Raw genomic sequence first — 22947 nt, forward strand, 5'->3', positions numbered from 1 at the left:
CCCCCCCTTCATTCTTCCCCTCCTGCTATCTTCTTCTTTTTTTTTTTTCTTAACATATATTGCATTATTGATTTGTTTTTTTAAATCATTTTTCTCAAGATTCCCTAAGAGCAATAGAATTAAAGTGTCATACTACAAGATGGATTTGAAAGTTAAAGCTGGAACATAGTTTTCTCTAAGAATGACATTCAAAGAATCAAGGTTAGATGATGCAAATTTTGGAGTCTGCTTTCTAACAGTGCTTAGAATGACACATTTATTTCTGGGAAGTTGTGGGAGACCTCAGCCCTAAAAGAAGTTAACCATGAAGCTTGATTTTTGTTCATGTTCTTATGGAAGTTCAAAAATCTTCATCTGCGAGAATATGATACAGGCTTTTAAATTTTTACAACTGAATGTCATCTCTTTCTTCTGAATATATGATTTTTAAGGGCATGATACTTTAATATGCTATGCAGAATATCAATTCTTCAGGAAAATACCAGATAATTCAACTATATATGAACTGTGTTCTATTACTTGCTTAATTTCTCATGAGAAATCCAATAAGAAAAACAGCTCAGGAGTCTTGTTTTTCTAGTCTGGAAAAAAAAGTTTCCCACATTTTTTAAATTTTAGAATCCTGTGGTAAATTCATTCCTAAGAAAACCTTTGTTTCTCTATTATATCATATAATCAGATAGTGAGAGTCAGGAGTTCAGAATATTTCCTGATTTTGATCAAATAATGGACAAGAAGTTCTGAATAAATTTAGAAATTAAGTCAGTAGCTAATTCACCTCAATTATCTAGTGTGTGTATTTTTCTGCTTCCTTCAGTAGATTATTGTTCAGTTTTTACCTAATTTCCTCCTTTAGACAATTTAAGTCAATGTGCAGTCTTAGATCAATTTCTGAAGTAGATGCAGTAGATGTTATATAAAAATTATCCTGAGTATGAACTATGTTTATAGTTCTTATGCGTTGTTGCTGAAATAGAGTCAGAAATAATCCCACTTTAAGGATATTTAAAATGTGTCCAATTTATGGTACACCTAAATCAAATGAACTGAAAATAACCTCATGAATGGAAAGAGACTTAAGAACTCTAACAGTTGTTGGGGCGCCTGGGTGGCTCAGTTGTTAAGCATCTGCCTTCAGCTCAGGTCATGATCCCAGGGTCCTGGGATCGAGCCCCGCATCGGGCTCCCTGCTCAACGGGAAGCCTGCTTCTCCCTCTCCCACTCCCCCTGCTTGTGTTCCCTCTCTCGCTGTGTCTCTCTCTGTCAAATAAATAAAATCTTTAAAAAAAAAAAAAAAAAAAGAATTCTAACAGTTGTAGCATCTATTCTTTGAATGTGTTCTTTTTTGGCACTTAAATCGGCCAAACTTGTCTACTTATTCCCCTTTCACAATCAAAATTAATCCATTCTTTTGTTTTAATCTTCACTGCAAAATGTTTTGCATTTGAGTGCATGCAGTTGGTAAGCAAGCTGGAATATGTTGCTGTTCATTCTTTCCAGTGTTTTATTTGCTTATCTACTTAAAAAGGAGAATTATTCTGACAGAGTGAGTTAAGGATATAGTAACATAACTTCTGTTGCTACCTATTATCAGTATTTTTTTCTTGCTCTTAGAAAAAACAATGGTAAGCTTCTAACCCATACTTCTTTTTTTTAAGGCTAATCTCTTGTTTAAGAAGTTTTAATTGATTGCATTTTTACTGGACTAGAACAGCATTAGCAACATTCCAGTTATTCTCTTTTTGCGTAAATCCTTTGTTCTTACATTTCTTTTTGTTTTGTCTAGCAGAATGTAAGAAAGATTATAAAATGTCAGGGGTTATGAATACGGGAATTTAAAAATTTAATATTTCTTCATTTTGCAATTATATATTGATGACATAGTTTTCATAATGAATAAAAACTGGATGCAATTATTTAAATCTTCATTAAGGGGCTCCTGGGTGGCTCAGTTGTTAAGCATCTGCCTTCAGCTCAGGTCATGATCCCAGGATCCTGGGATCGAGCCCTGCGTTGGGCTCCCTGCTTGGCAGGAAGCCTGCTTCTCCCTCTCCCACTCCCCCTGCTTGTGTTCCCTCTCTCGCTGTGTCTATGTCTGTCAAATAAATGAGTAAAAATCCTCAAAATCAATCAATCAATCAATCTTCACTAGATAAACATGAATAATACTTTAAATATATGTTTGAAAATCTGCCTGAAAGATATCGAAATAACAGCAGCCTGAATCATCACAGATACTGTATAACTTTCAGAAAAAGGGGGGCAAAAATCTAAAGTAAGCAAATAAAATTTTAAATACTGTCCTGGCACAAAGATGATCATGGTATTTAATAAAATGCACTTAAAATGTACATTAAGAGGTGATAATTAGGCTAATTTTTCAGATAACTATTTCTTTTTTTTTTTTTTAAGATTTTATTTATTTATTTGACACAGAGAGAGACAACGAGAGAGGGAACACAAGCAGGGGGAGTGGGAGAGGGAGAAGCAGGCTTCCCGCGGAGCAGGGAGCCCGATGCGGGGCTCGATTCCAGGACCGGGGGATCATGACCTGAGCCGAAGGCAGAGGCTTAATGACTGAGCCACCCAGGCGCCCCTAAGATAACTATTTCTAAATAAGGAATGATTCAGTATATAATGTGAATTTTTCTACACCCATATTTCACTTATTTGTTTTTGTATTAAGAAGAAGGATTTGATTCTAGATTAGGAATGATAGAAATAACTACCAAAATGTATCTCTTTAATTCAATTGTGTTTTCCTTGCAGAGTGCAGATATGAGCCCAGCAAGTAGCACCACTTCACTTCCTGTTAGTCCTCTTACTGAAGAGCCATTGCCCTTCAAGGTAAAAAATAAACAAAAAAATAATTATTTATGATACTTTTAGGATACTTACTTACTTTACTATAGTAAAATATTGCATGGTATAGATGGTAAGGTGAACTGCTTTAATATGTAAGGATCTAATTTCAAATGGTAAAATCTTTGTTGTTTTGTTGTCATTCTGGTTGGTAAATGAAAGTACAGTGTAAAATAGAAGTTAATACTTTATAGACTACATCATTTGCCATGTGTATAAGTAACAGTGATTTCTTTGTAATAGTTTGATGTCACATGAATTAGAGGTTTTGAATCTTTTGTTTATCTTAATTTAAGTAATAAATTTAGGATGAATTATTTAGGCCTCATCAAGTGATTACATTTGCATTAGCTGGTTAAGTTTTCATTGATGACTCTAGCTCATAATTAATTAATTATGAGACCTTTACAAAGTAGTGATCAAAATAAAATACTGAAATACAGAATCATTCCTCCAAACCCATTATATTTTTAAAATATTTAAGGAAATACATAAATAAGTAATTAAGGAGTATGGTTTATAGAATTCTTCAGTTTGGGAGACTATATGCATTACAAGTAAGAAGTGATTTTCTCGTTTTACTGTTTAAGATTAGATGTATCTCTTTAAACCAAAGCTTGTAGATGAGCTGTTTTACATCTGTACCAGGGATGTTTGAATTTCATTGAAATTATTATAAATAAAGGCAATCCTTAAGATCATGGGAAAAAAATACTTGGAAAGTTGGGATGATACACTTAACTTACATGCAGTAGTTTCAGTTTAATTTGGTTTAAAGACAGGTAGATGTGCATTTTGGGATTCATTATGATTTTCATGATTTTTGGATTTTATCATAAAATTGTTTATTACTATGGGTTTTTTTTTTATTTTTCATATGAAGAGCATAACCTACTCAACTTCATACTGCTTAAACCTAGTACAGTGGCTGGTATTGATTTCTAAATACTCAATATTTGCTGTATTGTTAAAATGAGAATAATAGAAAGTTATGAATTTCATTGTGTGTCTTTAGTTTTCTAATAATAGATGCTTTGTTGTTTAATGATAGACAAGGGGCACTTGGGTGGCTCAGTCAGTCAAGCAACTGACTCTTGATTTCAGCTCAGGTCATGAACTCAGGGTCATGAGATTGAGTCCTGCATGGAGCTCCACGCTCGGCAGGGAGTCTGCTGGAGATTCTCTCTCCCTCTCCGTCGACCCCTCCCCCGTCACGTGCTCTCTCTCTCTCTCTCTCTCTCTCTCTCCCTCTCTCAAATAAATAAATAAATCTTTAAAAAATGATAGACAATAATAATTGTTAAAAGGTTATTTTATATCAGAGAATTGTTAAATACTGAATAGTATTCTGATTACATTATTTATTGAGAAGTCTATTATTCTACAACAAAAAAGAAAATACTAACATTTCAAAGTTTAGTGTTACTCAGTGTTTCCATCTTATGGTATATGGGACAAAATTTACAGAAGAATCATATCTTTAACAAGATTTTAATTGAATTCTCAAAGCATTACTAAAAACCATTTTCTCTTTTTAATATATTGAAAATGATGATACTCCTTGAAAATTAATGTATTTTTTAATGGAAGTAAAAGAAAAGGTCAGATATATTCCAAAATGTGCTGACACAAAGCTAATATAAATATAATTATTTTAGTTAGTTTCTGTCACTGCTTCTAAGAGATCAATATTGTTCCCATGTTAATGTATGTAAGTGGTTTTATAAGCAATTAAAACTTCTAAGCACTTATAATATATAATATTAGTAGTGGTAGCCAGTGTAGTTCTAGTGCCTCTTGATTTACTTTTTTTGTGAAAGAAATATTATTTATATATTTTTCATATTTTTTATCATATATAAAAACATCCCACTAGTATTTAATAGTGTCAAAAATTAAAGTTTGAAATTATGAAGTAAAGCTTCTGCCTTTATAAATGAGGAGCTTTTTTTTTGTAAACAAGGAGTAAAGCTCCTTATTCACCACTGTTCTCATCATTCTGTATTGTAAGCATGCCAACCATGAAAGCATTTGAGTGTATCCCTTCATAGAGAAAGATGTATGGTGCACAATTCTCTACATATACTACCACAAACTCACAGACTTCCCAGTCGCACTCTTGGTGCTGAGAAGCTTCTAGGATTCCAAGTTCACATAATTGGGCAGACAATTTTCTGGACATATATTTGGAAACAAAAAGCAAATGTATAATCTCTATTTTTTAATAAAGCATTCAGGGTGACTTACACAAGTGGTCTGTTCTCTATCACAATACCATTACAGAAGGGCAAGGTATAACTAATTTTGCATGAGTGGGAATAATATTTTATCAGATAACCATAATAGAATCATAAAATTTCAAGATCAGTTATCTGTGAGTTAGAAAAAAGAGAGAGAGAGGGGGAGAGAGAGAAAGAATAGACCACTTAACTGTTAATTACAATGTTTATGTTTCTTTTTATAAAATAACACTGAACCAAGTTGTTAACTCTGATGTGTCCATCCCACCCTATTCTTTTTCTTCCCTGCCATTCTCCTTGATTTCTATCAACCTAATCACTTCCAATCTAACCTGCCTCCTCTCTTCCTTTGTTAGGTTCAGTCAGATAGATATTTCACACCTAACACCTTGGGGTCACCAAATATTACTGTTCTTTAATAAGATGATCCTTTTAATTTATTTGTATACACATAGTTACTAGCAGCCTCAGTCCATTCCTGGAACTAACAGTCCTGAAGCTGAAGCTAGCTTATTGTTCTTGACCCCTCCATAATAGTACACTTTATTATAGACCATGTTCTTTTTGTTAACCATATTTATCCCCTATTTTAAAATTTATTTGTATTTCACTGAAGCATGATCTCTAGGTTTTAGTCCCGTTTTCTCCAAAAAATCATCTTTTCTTTGATTAGATATGTTAATAAAAGGTATTATTCCAACCTTGCCCCTTTATCCTTATTCTGTGATAAATTCAATGGATGGAAATGAATTCAACTCTATTTTTCTTTACACTCTGCTTCAAGAGTACACAAAGGCATTGAAGAATATGCTTCATTCACCAATTTTCAAAATTTGATTTTAAACAAAAATATAGTCTTCTCATTGCCCTTCCTGGCCCATTGACTGCTGCTTTTCTGTGATACTTGGGTTTGTGGAGTGTCTAATGAGACTGGGCATCTAGTGCCTAGAATCCACAATAGAGCCACCCTGTCGGAGACCCAGCCACCTTCCCCAGGAGCGGACCAAGAGTGGTTCTGGGATATTTCTGGAGTCTCCTCTCCTTGTGAAATTCAAAGTTCTTAGACTCCTTTTTCTCATCCCCAGAAATCACCCTTTAGTCTAGACTAAAGAAGTTCCCTTTTTAAAAAAATTTCCCTTGGAGATTATTCCTCTCTCCTTTAATCAACCAGAGCCTGGGAAAAAAAATCTTCTCAACATACTTTTTAGAAGCAGAATAGAGGAAAGGAATTGTGATGTAAGATTTTTCTTACCTGGAAGAAACATCACTTTAAGAAGCACAGAGCCACTTTACTAAAGCAAGGGACAAGGAGGTGGAAATAAATAATGTCTCAAAAAAATTCATCTTGTCATGCACTCCTGGAATATTAGGGTAAGAAATGATGCTAATTCCGCTTGACCACAGAGCCTAAATTTAGGACTTAGTAACAAACATAGTTTGCTCTCACTTATATAAAGTAAATAGTGTGTAGAAAAAAAAATAGTAATCCCAGAAAATACACACCTATCAACCATTAACTATTTGATTGAATCATACTTTAAATTTGTCTATAGTTTCTATAACAATCACTAATTTCTACTTTAAGAACAATATTTATTTTTAAGAAAGCAGAAGAGTTGAGAGTATTAGAAGCAATCTTAGCCTAGTTAGGAGACTTCTGGGACAAATCTCAATTCTGACACTTTCTATCTGTATGACCTTGACCTGTTACTTGGTGTCTTAATTTTCCCATCTATAAAATGGGAACAGCAGCAAATTCTTCTTCATTGGGTTTTTATAACATTAAACAAGTTAACAGAAAGTGCTTCAAATAGCACATAATATCAGTATATGTATTAACTATTATGTTTTGTAGAACAGGTATCTAAGTTTAAGGCAAGAGGTTCTGTATGTTATAAATAACATGAAGCAGAATTATTTCCAGTTAATCCCTTGCACTTTATTTCCAGATGTGAGAGTAGTAATGCACTTTAAACATAAATCTTTACTTTGCTGAAGAATAGCATTTAATATTTATTTCTAGAAGGCATGCTGTTTATTTCCTGCCCTCAAGTATTCAGATAAACTCATATATCAGATTCCTTGTATGAAAAATAATTAATGGAAATGTTCATTAATTATGAGGGAGAAGGAGTAAATACATCGAATCTGTCTTAAGGGAAAACTGGTGAATATAATAAAACATTACTTGGAAAAACGAAATACATAATTAATAGATCTGCAAGCATAAGGACATACGGCATCTTTTTATCAGGAATACACTGTAGTATATTTTCTTTAATTTCCCAAACCTTCCCCCACGAATTAACCTGATAACCTCCTAAATGCAAGCTCCACTGAAGGAATATTGTTCAATCACATTAGATACTGGAAAAAAACACATTGTAAACAAAGCACTGTTGATACTTTATTCTTTGTGTGTTATAATGTCAGTATACTAAGTAGTGTCAGTTTATTTTGTCTGACAATATAATAGAAAAGAGCACAGTTGGAGACTCCAGGAGGGAGGAGTTAGGTAGTAGCACGACCTCCACAACATCATTTGTTGTATGTCTTGCGTAGAGTTGGGATTTTGTGTGTGTGTTTATTGCTGTTGTTTCTCATTCAGTGAATTTAATGGTCTCTCTTATTACTGGAAATCACTTTTTTCATGTCCCAAAAATAATCCCAAATGATATATTCTGCATTTCTGGTAATTTTTCTTACTGTGTCATCTACTCATTCATTCATTTGTTCTTTCATTCATTTGTTCATTCATTTCTTAGTGAGTCGATTTATTGAGTTGTGCTTGATAATATTCTAGGTACTGGTGTTTCAGTGTAAACAACCCAGACTAAATTCCTGCTTTCATGGTATTTGGGTTCTAGTAAGAAGAGATAGACAATAAATAAATAAATATATAACACATCAGATAGGAATGATAAATATGATGTAAAATGAAGCAGGGTTTGGAAGACAGAAAGTGACTCTAAAGTTTGATATTGTTTCAAACAGATGGCCAAAGAAAGCCAGTCTCACTAAGGGATATTTTAGCAGAGGTTATAATAAAGAAAGGGAGTAAGCCACTCATCTATGGGAAGAGGCTTGAGAAAAAGTGCAAAAACGATGAGGTGGAGCACTTGACCTTTTCAGGATCAACTGAGTGCCCTGTGGCTGGAGCAGAGTGAAGCAGGGGGCAAGTAATAAGAGAGCAGGTCAGAGAGAAACCGGAGCATGAAGGGCCTTGTAGGCCAAAGAAAGACTCAAGATGTTGCTTTACATGAGATGGGAGATGTTTACATGAGATGGGAGTGTTTGGGGAAAATAATGGCATAGATAGACTTTATTTTAAAACGATTACTCTGACTTTGGAGACATGGTAGAAGAAGGACATCAAGGCCCCTAGAAGTGAGAGATGATGGCAGCTTAAACTGGAATGGTAAAGGTCAAGAAGGGTGAGCATTGGTGGCATTTTGGACATATTTTAAATGTGAATCTGCAGGATTTTTTAATGGATCATATATGGGATATCTAAAAAGATCAGTGTTGCAGACTATTCTTGATTCTAATGTTCTCTCTATTCCCCTATTTTTATTTCTTTTGCTATCACACTGTGATTATATATTTAAGGAATGTGTTTATGATATGATAATAATTTTAAATACAAAATGGCACCAAATGTTTTCCTATTGGTAACAAATTTTAAGAAGGACCTATTATCAATAATGTGTATGTTAAAAATAGAATGATTGTTTCTGTGTAATAAACCATTTTAAAACTTGGCAGCCTAAAACAATAATTTCTTTTTTTAGATTTATTTACTTTTTAGAGAGAGAGCGAGCACAGCGAGGAGGGGCAGAGGGAGAGGGAGAGAAAATCTTAAGCAGGCTCTGCACTGAGCATGGAGCCCTACGTAGGGCTCGATCTCATGACCCTGAGATCACCCACGACCTGAGCCAAAACCAAGAGTCGGTTGCTTAACCAACTGTGCCACCCAGGTGCCCCAAACAATAATTTCTTATTGTTCTTTATGATTTATAGGTTGACTAAACTTATCTAGACAGTTCTTATTTGGGGTTTTATAAGTGGGTGGAGAATGGAGTTATCTGAAGCCTCAAATGGAGTAGATACCCAGGATAACTCCTTATGGACTAGCTTGAGTTTTCTAACAGCATTTTCTCACAATATTTTTTTTTTAAGATTTTATTTATTTATTTGACAGAGAGAGACACAGCGAGAGAGGGAACACAAGCAGGGGGAGTGGGAGAGGGAGAAGCAGGCCTCCCGCGGAGCAAGGAGCCCGATGCGGGGCTCGATCCCAGGACCCTGGGATCATGACCCAAGCCAAAGGCAGATGCTTAATGTCTGAGCCACCCAGGCGCCCCTCTCCCAGTATTTTAGAGTAGTTAGGCTTGTTACATGACATCTGGCTTCATCCACAGTGAATGTTACAAGAAGTGGAAGCTGCCAGGCCAATCATGGAAAAGACAGATACATACAGCTTCACTTCCACATCTTTTTATTGGTTAAGCAGTCACGTAGTGTGTTAGTAGTCCCTGAAACTACCTCAGCATTCAGATATTTGCTAGAAGGACTCAGAATTCAGTATGTAGCCATAAAGAACACATATACTCTTCTTCCAGCAGTGTATGTAATACTTCTACCCAATAAAGTCCATTAGCAATTCAGCACCCAAAGATTCACATAGGAGCCCTGTACCTAGAGCAGACAGAAATTCCAGACTCCTAGAAAAAAGTCAGGTGTTCAGCATTAACAATATTGTTTATACAAATTTCTTAGGCATAGTGAGCCACTCTTACTATAACTTTTTTTATTATTGAAGTATAATCAACATGCAATGCTATATTAGTTTCAGGTGTACAACAGCTGCTCTTATTATTTATGGAGAGTTTGATATGAGTGTAGGGCACTGGTTACCAGTCAGGTAACCAATGGCCAACCAATGGCCCACCTTGAAAGCAAATCTTTCTAAGGATAGCATATTAGTTATCTAGGGTTGCCATAACAAAGTACCACAGTTTGGTGGCTAAAAAAATAAAAAAAATAAAAAGTGAAAGTATTTTCTCATGGTTTTGAAGGCTAGAATTTTATTTCTTTTTAAGTTTTTATTTTAATTCCTGTTAGTAAACATAGTGTTAGATTATAGTGATTCAACAATTCCATATGTCAACAGATGCTCATCATAACAAGGGAACTCCTTAATCCTCATCGCCTATTTAACTCAACCTCCCACCCACCTCCCCGCTGGTAACCATTGGTTTGTTCTCTATAGTTAAGAGTGTATTTCTTGGTTTGTCTCTCTCTCTCTTTTTTTTTTTTTTTCCACTTTGCTCATTTGCTTTGCTTCTTAAATTCCACATATGAGTGAAATCATATGGTATTTGTCTTTCTCTGACTGGTTTATTTCACTTAGCATTATATTCCCTATCTCCATCTATGTCATAGCAAATGGCAAGATTTCATTCTTTTGTTATGGCTGAGTAATAGTCCATTATATATATGTACCACCTCTTCTTTATCTATTCATTAATCGATGGACACTTGGGCTGTTTCAGTATCTTGGCTCTTGTAAATAATGCTGCTATAAACATAGAGGTGCATGTGTCCCTTTGAATTAGTGTTTTTGTATTCTTTGGGTAAATACCCAGTAGTGCAATTGCTGGATCATAGGATAGTTCTCTTTTTAACTTATTGAGGAAATACTGTTTTCCAGAGTGGCTGCACCACCAGTTAGCACTCCCACAGCACACAGGGTTCCTTTATCTCCACATCCTCATCAACACCTGTTGTTTCTTGTATTATTGATTTTAGCCATTCTGACAGGTGTGAGGTAATATTTCATTGTAGCTTTGATTTGGATTTACCTGATGGTAAGTGGTGATGAACATCTTTTCATGTGTCTCTTGGCCATCCATGTCTTCTTTGGAGAAATGTCTGTTCATGTCTTCTGCTCATTTTTATTTGGATTATTTAGTTTTGGGATGTTGTTGAAGGCTAGAATTTTAAGTTCAAGGTACTGGTAGGGTTGGTTTCCAGTGAGACTCTCTCCTTGGTTTGCAGACGGCCTTCTCATTATGTTTTCACATGGCCTTTCCTCTGTGGATGCACTTCCCTGTTACCTCTTCCTCTTCTTATGGGGATACCAGTCGTATTGAATTAGGTCTCACCCAAATGGCCTCATTTTAACTTAATCACATCCTTAAAGACCTTATTTCTAAATATGATTATATTCTGAGGTACCAGGAATTAGAACATTAACATGAATTTTGAGGGGCGCCTGAGTGGCTCAGTTGGTTAAGCATCTGCCCTGAGCTCAGGCCATGATCCCAGGGTCCTGGAATCGAGCCCCACGTCAGTCGGTCTCCCTGCTCAGTGGGGAGCCTGCTTCTCCCTCTGCCTGCCACTCCTGCTGCTTGTGCTCTCTCTCTCTCTGTCAAATAAATAAATAAAAATGTGAAAAAAATAACATACGAATTTTGGGAGGACACAATTCATCCCATAATAAAGACTGCTATGTTAACTCTTCTGTACATAAGGCCAACCTTGACTCAAGTGAAGGGAAAATAAACTATCTCTTGAGGGGGAATGACAAAAATTTGCAGCAATCTTTAATCAGCTACACTGAATAAAATGATGTGTGATAGTCTTTTATTAATCACTTTTAGGCTCTATCAAATTCTCGGTCAGGTGTAAGGAGTTTGGGTTTGAGGGAATATAGAAGGAAATAGATTTCCTTAAATGTTTATATATATTCATCAGTGTACTTATTTGAATATATTTTCCATTGCTCTTTTAATTTCCTCTAAATTTGGGAAATTCATTTAAATGTCACCATATTTGAATTAACTTACAGTCCTACAATCTTAATGGTTGAGAGTATCAAAGAATTATGGCTTTAAAAAAATAGCTTACTAAATTCCTGATTCTAAATACTGACAGTAAAATTTTAATTGAAATAACAAATACCAAACAATGCTTTCTATATTATGTTATACAAATATACTATACAAGTATTATTTTATGTTAACTTTTTTCCTTTAGGCCTGTCAGGATAAATTTTAAATGATTATTATACCTATTATTTGGCTTTTGCAGACCATATTACTAATATATGATGAATGCTCTAATAGTAAGAAAAATGATAATTATATATTTTGATAAATAAAATTATTTTTACATAAATTAAAGCCAAAACAAATTTGGTCTAATTTATGTTCAAAGATATTCAGTATCTCTCAGACATATTAAACCTCAGGGGAAAAGATTTTAATGGGAAAAATAAGCAAATACTTTTATGTTGCATACTAGCTTCATATTACTGTCCAGATCCTTCTCACACACTGTCTAGATGATTTCAGGAAGACATGTACAAAATATAGAACTTGTCTACATTAATACATGCTAAAAATCATATCATATCTCCCACCTCATCTCCAGCTCACATACCCATTTTATTTCTTAAATTTAAATCTCACTGAGTTTCTTTATTGTTGCATAGTTTGGTGCCTTAGATTTTTTGAGTTCTCCAAGTGGCACTGATAGAAGACTTTCTTTGTTAAAAGGCTTATTTCAGCCTTCCTTCAGAGATTGGGCCATATTCCATCTGCTTACTCTAGTCAGAGTCCCTTTGACATATTTAGTGGACAAGTTTTACTGAGCATTTGTTAAAGGTGATCTTGGAAAATTGAATTCAGAGATCCACTTTCTCTACGGTTGAGTTAAACAGAACCCCAGAAAACTACAAGATACATAGATTTGGATTGTCTTTCATAATTTGCAAGAGTAGGGATTTTATAGAGAAATCCTGAATTTAAGAGTAGAGGTACAGAACATGGAAGGATAGATAGAATTCAGGTACAGAACATGGGAAGCTATTTCTGGGTTCATTTACACATAAAAGACAAGATGTTGAACTACTGTAGGAAAATCCTAAAGCCAATAAAAGCCTTGAAAACCTGAAAATTAAAAACAACTTTAAATTTCTTAAAAAAAAAAATACCTTTTAAGAAGCTGAGTCATTATGACTTCAACTTTGGTTTGGGGATCCACCTCCAAGTGTATTGGCATCAATGAAACATTTTGTCTGCCAACAAGGTGCTGTGACGATTTTATTTAGAAGGAGTTGAAGTCAGCATGTGGTTGGTGCTGTGTTCTTCAACACCTGTTGGTCCCGAATGTGTAGAAGACCTCGATATGAGATAATAGCAGAGGTAGCAATGATTGCTGTGCACACTGGTATTAACAAGATCTCTTTTTACATCTACTGCAGATAGCAGATTCAAAAAGGGCTTAAGGTAAACACTGTATTTAAGATAATGACATCATTATCAATGATAATTTAAGCAATTGATCTCATGTATAGCACATGCGGCGTTTATTTCTTACTCTAAGTATTACCATTTCATATACACTCTGGATCATAAACACTCACCCACCTTCGTTGTTTTTGAATATAATCTCTAGCATTGCTTCAGAGTTTACCTATAAGTGTGAAGTGTACTATAACATATTTTTCTTTAAATAAGAAATTAGCAGTCAAGGTACAATTTGAAGACTATGATTTGTTATTAATATGCCCATTTGAGATGAACCATGTATATGAGAAGCTATAAAAAGTAGACTCAGCATGAATTTAGTTTATCTCCCAGTGACTATCATCTGTTCTATCTTGGAATTGTCTACTTCTGTAACAAACAAATTTTAGAAGTTGAATGATATCAATGTGCAGTTGCAACTGTAAAATAAAATGTACATGAATTAGGTACAATGAATTCTACATATATCAAATAATTTAGAAATGGTTGTATTTTCTTTGGTAACTATGTGAGATTAGAAAATGTTAGACTTAAAATGTTTTTTAAGATATTGGTCATCCATTGTTTTAATTATATGATATAGAGGTATTAAATAGCCATGCTAACAGATGCAATAAAATAAGTAAAATAAGCAAATACTCTGTTCTGAAGTTTTTGTATCACAAACTGAGCATTTCTTCAGTGCAGTTTTCATACCACACATAAATAATTTTGCATAAATTCTATTATGTCTAGCAACTCTGCAGGAAAAATAATGGTGGCACAAATTTTAAGTTGGATAATAATTATGAAAAATCAGAAAATTCTATTTACTCTTGCTATAATGAAGATAATAATGTAGAGAAATTTATAAACATCACTTTAAAATGCATTCCAAAGAGGTAAGGAAAGGTGCAATGTGTTTGCACAGAAACTTACTTTTATCCTCTTGGATAGTGGCTGATTCATAGCACAGAAAATTGGAAGGTAAAGAATTGCCAGATGGATATATTAGACTCTAACTGACAGCCTAATAGAAATAATTGTGAAGATAAATGCAATTTGAATATTCCAAGTACTATTGATTTCAGATTCTCACCTAAGAAAATTGTCTGCTTTCCTTTAAGTTCATGCATGATATTATCAACAGTCAGCTTATATCCTCACTAGACGTGTCCTTTTCTGCAGGTAATCTGTTTTACTCTGGTAAATCTGATAGGAAAACTTTGTGTCAGGAATTGGCTAAACCTGTTCTATTAGAATTTTATTGCATATGTTTCTTATTAAGAATAAAGGTTAATTTAGAGTAGTTAGGTTCTGCTTAATAAGAAAGACTTTGGCAGCAGTACTTGAGCCTGAAAGTTTTTAAAAAGCTGAACAGAATTGTCAAAGCATAATTAAGGGTAGAGGAATTAAGCACACTTTACTCCCTTAAGTGTCTCTGTGAGGCAATAGAACCTTTGGCAACAGAGCCAAGTAGAAAAAATGGAGCCATGCCAGTTGCTGCACCATGATAAAGAGAGATTGGTTGTAATTTCTGGTAATAATGGCCACAGGAATAAAGCTGACAGTGGTCTATCCTCTTACTAACATTAGCCATTTCTTTCCTCTTTTCTTGCTCTTTCTGATGGCCCTTAGTCACTTGGTGATATTATCTGTCACTATTTTTGTCATCTATCACTATTTGTGTTACATTCTTGAATGTGATGAGTCACTCAGAACAATTAACTAACATTCATTGAGGTCCTGCTATGTGTAAAAGCTTATGCAAAGGTATTAGCAGAAATATTTTACTCTGACTGTAGAAAGCTACAGAAAATCATAATGCTGGTTGTATGGGAATATGACCTGGAGAAGTGCGAAGTATTTCAAAAGTATAAAGATGGAGCTGAGAAAAGGGAAGTATACTGAGATCTGAGCCAAGGGAGAATAAGAGCCAGGGTCCCAAGCTAGGCCCTGAGGGTCTAGAAATTGTAAATATTCAGTGGTGTGTTTCCCATGTGGTAAGGACCAAGTTGTTTGGTGTGAAGGACATTATGTGCTTTATAAGGAACTTAGACTACTTCTGTAGGCATTGAGACACTACAAGAAGTAAGCAAGAGTTGTATCTTGGTCTGTTTGGGCTGCTATAACAAAGTACCATAAACTAGGAAACTTATAAACAACAGAAATTTATTTCTCACAGTTCTGGAGATTGGGAAGTCCAAGCTCAAAACACCAGCAGATTTAATGTCTGATGAGGGCCCACTTCTTAGGCAGCCATCTTTTTGTCTCATCTACCATGTCTCTATAACCTTACATGATAGAAGGGGCAGGTGAGCTCTCTGGGAACTCTTTTATCAGGAAATACTTTGCATTCATGAGGACTCTGGCCTCATGACCTAATCACATCCCAAACATCCGACCTACTAATACTGTCACGTTTGATGTGTTAGGATTTCAACATACGAAGTTTGGAGAGACACAAATATCAGACCGTAGCAAGTTGAGTAAATAGTAAGATGCAAAATAATGTTTATAATGTTTCTTGAGCTGGATTTCCAAAGAATGGGTTCTGAACTTTATTTGAAATTTGTCAATTCTGAGACTATCACATGGTACTAATCAAATATAAATTATAAAAAATAACAATTTTCATATCATCCAGTATCACTGATTACCTGCATTTATACCATGCCCCAATTAGGATGAAAATTGCTTATATTCATATTGAAATAATAGAGTTTACAGGTGATCTAGGCTATCAAAAATATATACTAAGAGATCCATTCATTTATATTTATCTAATTGTTATATCTTAAAAAGTTATAGTTAGTGTATTGATTTCATATTGCTACTATAACAAATTACCACAAATTTGATGGCTTAAAATAATTCACATTTAATATGTTACAGTCTGGAAGTCAGAAATCAGAACTAGGTCTCCCTGGACTAAAATCAGTGTTGTCAGAGAGATGAGTTCCTTCTAGAAGCTCTAGGGGCTGATGCATTTACTTCCTCTTTTGAGATCCTAGAGTTTACCTGCATTTCTTGGCTCATTGCTTCCTTCCATCTTAAAAACCAGCAATGGCCTGTCAAATCTTTCTCACACTGCACCACTCTAATTTATTTACTATCTTTCCCAATAGAATAAGATGTTTGTAAATGCAGATAATCGTATTTATATTCTTTATATTCCCTACTATATGCCTAGTATAGAACTAGTGTATAATACACCAATAATAGATGAAATTAGTGAATTTTTTTTTTTTTTTAAGATTTTATTTATTTATTTTTTAGAGAGCGAGCGAGAGAGAAACAGCATGAGAGGGGAGAGGGTCAGAGGGAGAAGCAGGCTCCCCGCTGAGCCGGGAGCCCGATGTGGGGCTCGATCCCAGGACCCCGGGATCATGACCTGAGCCGAAGGCAGACACTTAACCATCTGAGCCACCCAGGCGCCCTGAAATTAGTGAATTTTTAAATGAATGGTGAAAAAAAACCTTTCAATTAAGACCAAATTTCTTCTCAAGTCTTTCATCCTAGTAAAATAAAGTTAATCATTTTATTAAATTAACCATTGATAACCTGAAATACAAAGCCTATCAAACTATACATGTAGTATCAGGCTACTAAATTTTCTGTAGCTTATCCTCTTTTTCCATACAACTCTAAACTAAGCTGGACCAATCCTAGGTACAAATTATCGCTTATGAGACTAACTTGATACTAGAGAATTCAGTATTATATTGCTTTTGTTTGTCAGGTTCTCATCTTGTGTTCTGAAAAATGTGGTTTCTGCATTGGCTGGTATTTATCTGATAGTCAGTGTCTAAGAGACAACTGAATTCCTGCCAACTGCCTAGTTGGATTTTTAAATAGTACCTTTCCTGAGATTTTTCCATGACCAATGCTAGAAATTTTATGTATAGACTCATTTCTCCAAATTAGAAATCTTGAATGCTGTCTACTTCTTTAAGTATTAATCCTCAGTAAACATGGTCATCGTCTCATCTTACAGATAAAGAAATTGAAGCTTAGAGCAGTTAAGAACTTTACTTGAGGACATAGTGTTGATAAATGGCTCAGCTGGAACTCTAACTCAGTTGTTTTTTTGTTTTGTTTTTTTAATTCTAAAGACTGGCTTTAACTACTATACTACAAAAAATCTACAATGTTTTTATTTTAGCATGATTCTGATTATTCGTTGGTTTTATATAGCTGAAGAGGGACAGAAATAGAACTGGAGGGGCGCCTGGGTGGCTCAGTTGGCCTACAGCTCGGGTCATGATCTTAGCATACTGGGATCGAGACCCGAAACACATCCGGCTCTATGCTCAGCAAGGAGTCTGCTTCTCCCTGTCAAGTCTCCCTCTGTGCTCTCTCTCTCTGTCTCTCTCAAATAAATAAATAAAATCTTAAAAAAAAAAAAAAAAGAAAGAAAGAAATAGACCTTGAATGTAGAAATACAGAGAAAAGGAGAGAAAAGAAGAAAAGATGAAAAATGAAGAGAGAGAGGGAACAGAATGGAAGGGAAGGGAGAAAAGATATAAGAAGGCATCCATCAAGTCTTTAGATTTGTCATCTATTGAAATCATAATCCTACTAAGATTATATATTTCTTTTATTAACAGACCTAATAATTTTGAACCATCTTTGGATTGAACGCCACATGGAATATTGGTCAGTTTTCATAGATTCAAGAATATAATTTGCTTTACCTAGTTTAAACAGAAGGTATTTTATTATAGGATATTTGATAATTTTTCAGATTCCTTGGAAGGTCAGCACACTATTCTTGGATACACAGGGACAAAATGCCAGGAAAGATTCCTTTCTGGAAAGGATAGGGTATGTTGCCAGACCAAGAACATGAAAAGGAAAAAGGAATGGGACATGGGATTTTCAGGATTTATTATGTAATTTTTTTTTTTTTTTTTTTTTTTAAGAGAGAGAGAGAGTGAATGAGAAAATGAGAATTTGAGAATTGGCAGTGTGTGCTTGGTTTGGGGTATTTTATGGTTAGGGAGATTAAGGTTATCTGAGAAGGGTGAGACAAGATCATGAAGACAGTTTATTTTAGTCTTCCCAAACATTTTTTTAAAATTTTGACATCGAATACATTATTTTATTTATTTTTTAACCTTTTGACCCCGTTCACCCATTCCTCTCACCGTTACCCCCTGCCCCTGGCAACCACCCATCTGACCTCTGTATCTACAAGCTTAGTTTTTTGGATTTTTTTTTTTTTTGCTTTTATTTTATTTCTCTGTTTTTGTTTTTTAGATTTCACATATAAGAGAGACCATACGGTATTTTCCATTCTCTGTCTGACTTATTTTACTTAGCATAATACCCTTGGGGTCCATCCATGTTGTCTCAAATGAAAGATTTCATTCTTTTTTATGGCTGAATAATACTCCATTATGTGTTTGTATACATACATACATATGTGTATTTTATATCCATTTAAACATAAATTTTTTTCATTCATTCATCCATTGAAGGACTTTGGTTGTTTCTATATCTTGGCTATTGTAAATAGTGCTGCAATGAACTTGGGAGTGCATATATATTTTTGACTTAGTGTTTTCATTTGGGGTGGGGGGTTAAAAACCCAGAAGTGGAATTGCTAGATCATATGGTAACTCTATTTTTAATTTTGTTAAGGAACCTCCATGCTGTTTTCCACAGTGACTATACCAATTTACATACCCAACAACAGTGTACAAAGGTTCCCTTTTACCTACATCCTCACCAACACTTGTTATTTTTTGTCTTTTTGGTAATAGCCATTCTAAAAGGTGTGATGTGATATCTCATTTGATTTTGAGCTGCATTTCCCTGATGCTTATTGATACTGAGCATCTTTTCATGAACCTGTTGGTTATCTGTATGTCTTCTTTGGAAAAATGTCTATTCATTTTAATCTACTTGTTTTCAGTAAGGTACTACCTTCCACAATTGTACCTGATGTCACTTTAATCCACCTAATATTCTTTCGGAAGACAATAAACTTGAACCTTTTGCTAGGGATAGAAGGAGAATTTGTCTGGCTGCATGGAATACTGTCAACCAATCCTCTGGTTGTCAGATCCATCTTCATTCCCACTTTCACAGGTACATAGCTTTTCTATGGCCCCACAGTAACAGTAGGGTTGTTTAGGGATGGGGATATGCACGATCAGCTCAGGTTTCAGATTTCTTGTGTCTTGTCTGCTTTCCAGTTTCCTTTTCCTGTCTACTCTCAAAGTGCTTAGATTTTACAATGGACTTCTTACCTTAAAATTTACTTTTTTTTCTATTTTCTGTTTAAAAAATATAGAGTTATATATATTTAGTTATATATATTGATTAAAATAGACAGAGTTTTTATATTCATTTTTTAAAAGAACTTGAAGTCTGTGTTAAAACCAAGCTGAATACTACATGTGTGGTTATAAAATATAACAAATCATAAATATTTGACTTTATGTGAATATTGGTAAAGGGTAGGAGCTGCTATTTATTTAGTTTGACAAGACCAAACGGCAGTTAGCTTTATGAATTTTGTTTTAACTTTCTCCTTTTTTTCTTACACAGACTATATTCATTAATGCTTAAGAGAAGAGCCAGTTAAAAAAAAAATTGGAATTGTCTTTTCTTTGAAATATGTCTTAATAAAGCAATCTATTAGGAAAGAATCGGAACTTCATGAATAATCATTTCTATATAATGATAAATATTCTGGAACTAAATTGTTTTAACACTACTTAATTTAGTGCATGCAAAGATTTGATGAAAGCTTCAGTGAAGTTCTAAAAAATGGGTACATAACTTCAGATGAGTGTATAGAAAGACTCACATGTTGTTCAAAATTGTCCCTAAGAGATGAGTATAAACCACATATACAAAAGTGAGACACGTTTCCATAAGCCACATGGCTTAATATCATTACTTGCAGTCTTATAAGTTAGTTTTAAAGCTGTAGTGACAAATACAGAATGAGATTTATTAATGTACACAAAATTCTGTTTTTCTGTGTATTCATGTTGCATAATTAGGTTATCAACTACATAATTTAATTCATTTTTATGTGGTAAAAACAGTTTAACTGTTAGCAGCTGCCTTTAAAATAGCTTTACACTTATTCAGATTTAAATTACCTGTTGACTTGAGTAAGTAATTATAATTTTGTCCTAACACTATGTAACATATGGTGTTTACATTCTTCTCAAGAGCTCCTTGAGGGGAAAAAAAAATACAGAAACATTAATATAAATAGCGATTTAAGGAACGAATGAAAATATGTACAAAGATTAATGGTAGTTAGTAGGATATTAAATAGTTGTTAAAGTATTTGAACTTGTCTTATTGGATTATTGACTTATGAGATTGTATTTTCAATTTTTTTGCTAGGTGTTGATATTTTTACATAATATATTCATTTTGAGTAATCTGCTTTCTAAATTGAGGTTACATATATTTTTTATTATTGTTGTTGAATTCATTTTAAGCCATATATTCCTTTCTGAATAACAAAACGTTATTTTATGTCTATATTTATATTTTAGACTTCGGTATTTATGAGGCAGATAACCTAGTGTTTTTTTAATTAAAAAGTATAAGGCATAAAATTTAAGACAACATTAAAAGTTATAAACACAGTCAAAATTCTAGTATATTTAGGGTGATTTTAAAATGGGGCATGCTCAAGTGTTTGCTCAGAAGTTATCTGTTTAGAATGTTGCTCTGCTAAACCACAAAGTCTCTTTAAACTCATGGTGTATCTAAAAGGTAATTATAGTACAGGCTTTAATTTCTTGAGTGCTTTAATGTGCTAGACAGATTTTAACATGTTTACATATATTTTTCTCAGGAAAAACTCCATAAATTAGACTAGGCATTTTTTTTTTTTTTTAAAGATTTTATTTATTTGACAGAGACACAGCGAGAGAGGGAACACAAGCAGGAGGAGTGGGAGAGGGAGAAGCAGGCTTCCCGCCGAGCAGGGAGCCCGATGCGGGGCTCGATCCCAGGACCCTGAGATCATGACCTGAGCCGAAGGCAGACGCTTAACGACTGAGCCACCCAGGCGCCCCTAGACTAGGCATTGTAAGTCCATTTTTCATAAGAAGAAACTGAGTCTAGAGTCTTTCATATTTCTAATACATCTCTAATAAATGGCAGAGCCAGACTGATTTCAAAACCCATGCTTGAAGCTACCATGCTATATTAAATATTGTACCTTGAACTATATGCTATTGTCTGTCACCTGTATTAATTGGGTGAAGATGAGGACTAGATCAGAGTACCTTTTATGACTGACCACTCAAAGAATGTTTTGACTAGATAATTCAGTATCATAGAAGAGCTTATTATCATAATTTCTATTAACATAAACTATGAAAAATACTTTTAAATAAATCTAATAACCTATAGTTCTTTCTCAACTGCAGTTAACTACCAGAGGAGTTAACTTTATCACTCATTTTACCTTGGGACTTAAGGAAACTATTATCTTCTGAATTCACAGGAGAGGAGACTGTTTCCTCTAACCTAATATAGATTGCTTTTAGGGGTTTAGATAAATGTGGGCCTAAAGTAATGTGTTAATCTACATCTGGATCAGCATAGGTAATACTAACAATTTTTTTTTTTTAAAAAGATACTCTAATTTTTAGTGAGTCATTTTTCAGATATTAGGGGTAGTTTTAACCCTAGGCGAGAGAATTTCGGAGATTAATCTCAAATGATATTAACCAATATGTGAAGATGGAAATACTGTATTGTCTTAGGTCACAGTCCTCCCACCTGCTGACTTTCTTTGCTCTAGACACTCCCTCCTGATTGATCTCCTACCATATCTGACCTAATACCTCCAAATTATTTTACCTCTATCCCAGACCTCTCTGAGTTCCAGACTCATATACATAAATGCCTACTCATTACCTCCACTTGGATATCTATACCCAGGATCTCCAAATAGACAAAAACATTCAAAACTTTTTATTCTTAGCCCATTTTATCCAAGTCACTGTCCTAAATCTATTCCTCTCTGAGTCTCTATATTTCCTTCACAATTTCAACTAATAGTTTTGTTGACTCCTTCATTGTTCAGGCCAGGGGGAAAAAAAAAAGGAAAGAAAAGAATAGAATTCCATCCTTGATCCTTCTCATTACTTCCCCATACCCATTCCATCCTTAGCAAGTCAGCTCTGCCTTTGGGATTAAGTATATTGCAAATCTGCCAATTTCTGCCACTTAGGCTACCATCACTGTCATCATCTCTCACTTTGGCTATCACAGCCGTTTCTTACTCGTTTTCCTCTTTCCACTCTTGTCTCCCCTATAGTCCATTTTCCACATAGAAGCCAGAGTTCTCTTTTAAAAAGATAAATTAGTTTGTGTCATCCCCCTGCTTAAAATGTTCCAGTGGTGTCCTATCAAACACAAGGTTAAAGTGAAACTGCTTGCCAAGTTCTGTGAGCCTTGCATGTTCTAGCCCATGGTAGCTTTTCCAATCTCATCTCTGATTTCTCTTGCATGTTTTTTTCTTGATTTGGCCATGCTGACCTTCATGTTGTTTCTGAAAC

At 34.4% G+C, this 22947-nt stretch overlaps 1 protein-coding gene across 7 annotated transcripts in view; it reads left to right on the forward strand.

Annotated features, from left to right (window-relative positions):
• Positions 1-22947, forward strand: part of CCSER1 (coiled-coil serine rich protein 1) — a 1349277-nt gene that overhangs the window by 544034 nt on the left and 782296 nt on the right. For all 7 annotated transcript variants that reach the window (XM_032400829.1, XM_032400826.1, XM_032400831.1 and 4 more), the window contains one exon: positions 2770-2847. In XM_032400829.1, the coding sequence (XP_032256720.1) occupies positions 2770-2847 (78 nt within the window). The remainder of the gene's footprint in view (positions 1-2769; positions 2848-22947) is intronic.

This window comes from Phoca vitulina, unplaced genomic scaffold (assembly GCF_004348235.1).
Source record: "Phoca vitulina isolate PV1807 unplaced genomic scaffold, GSC_HSeal_1.0 scaffold3, whole genome shotgun sequence".
In the NCBI taxonomy this organism is placed as follows: Eukaryota; Metazoa; Chordata; class Mammalia; order Carnivora; family Phocidae; genus Phoca; species Phoca vitulina.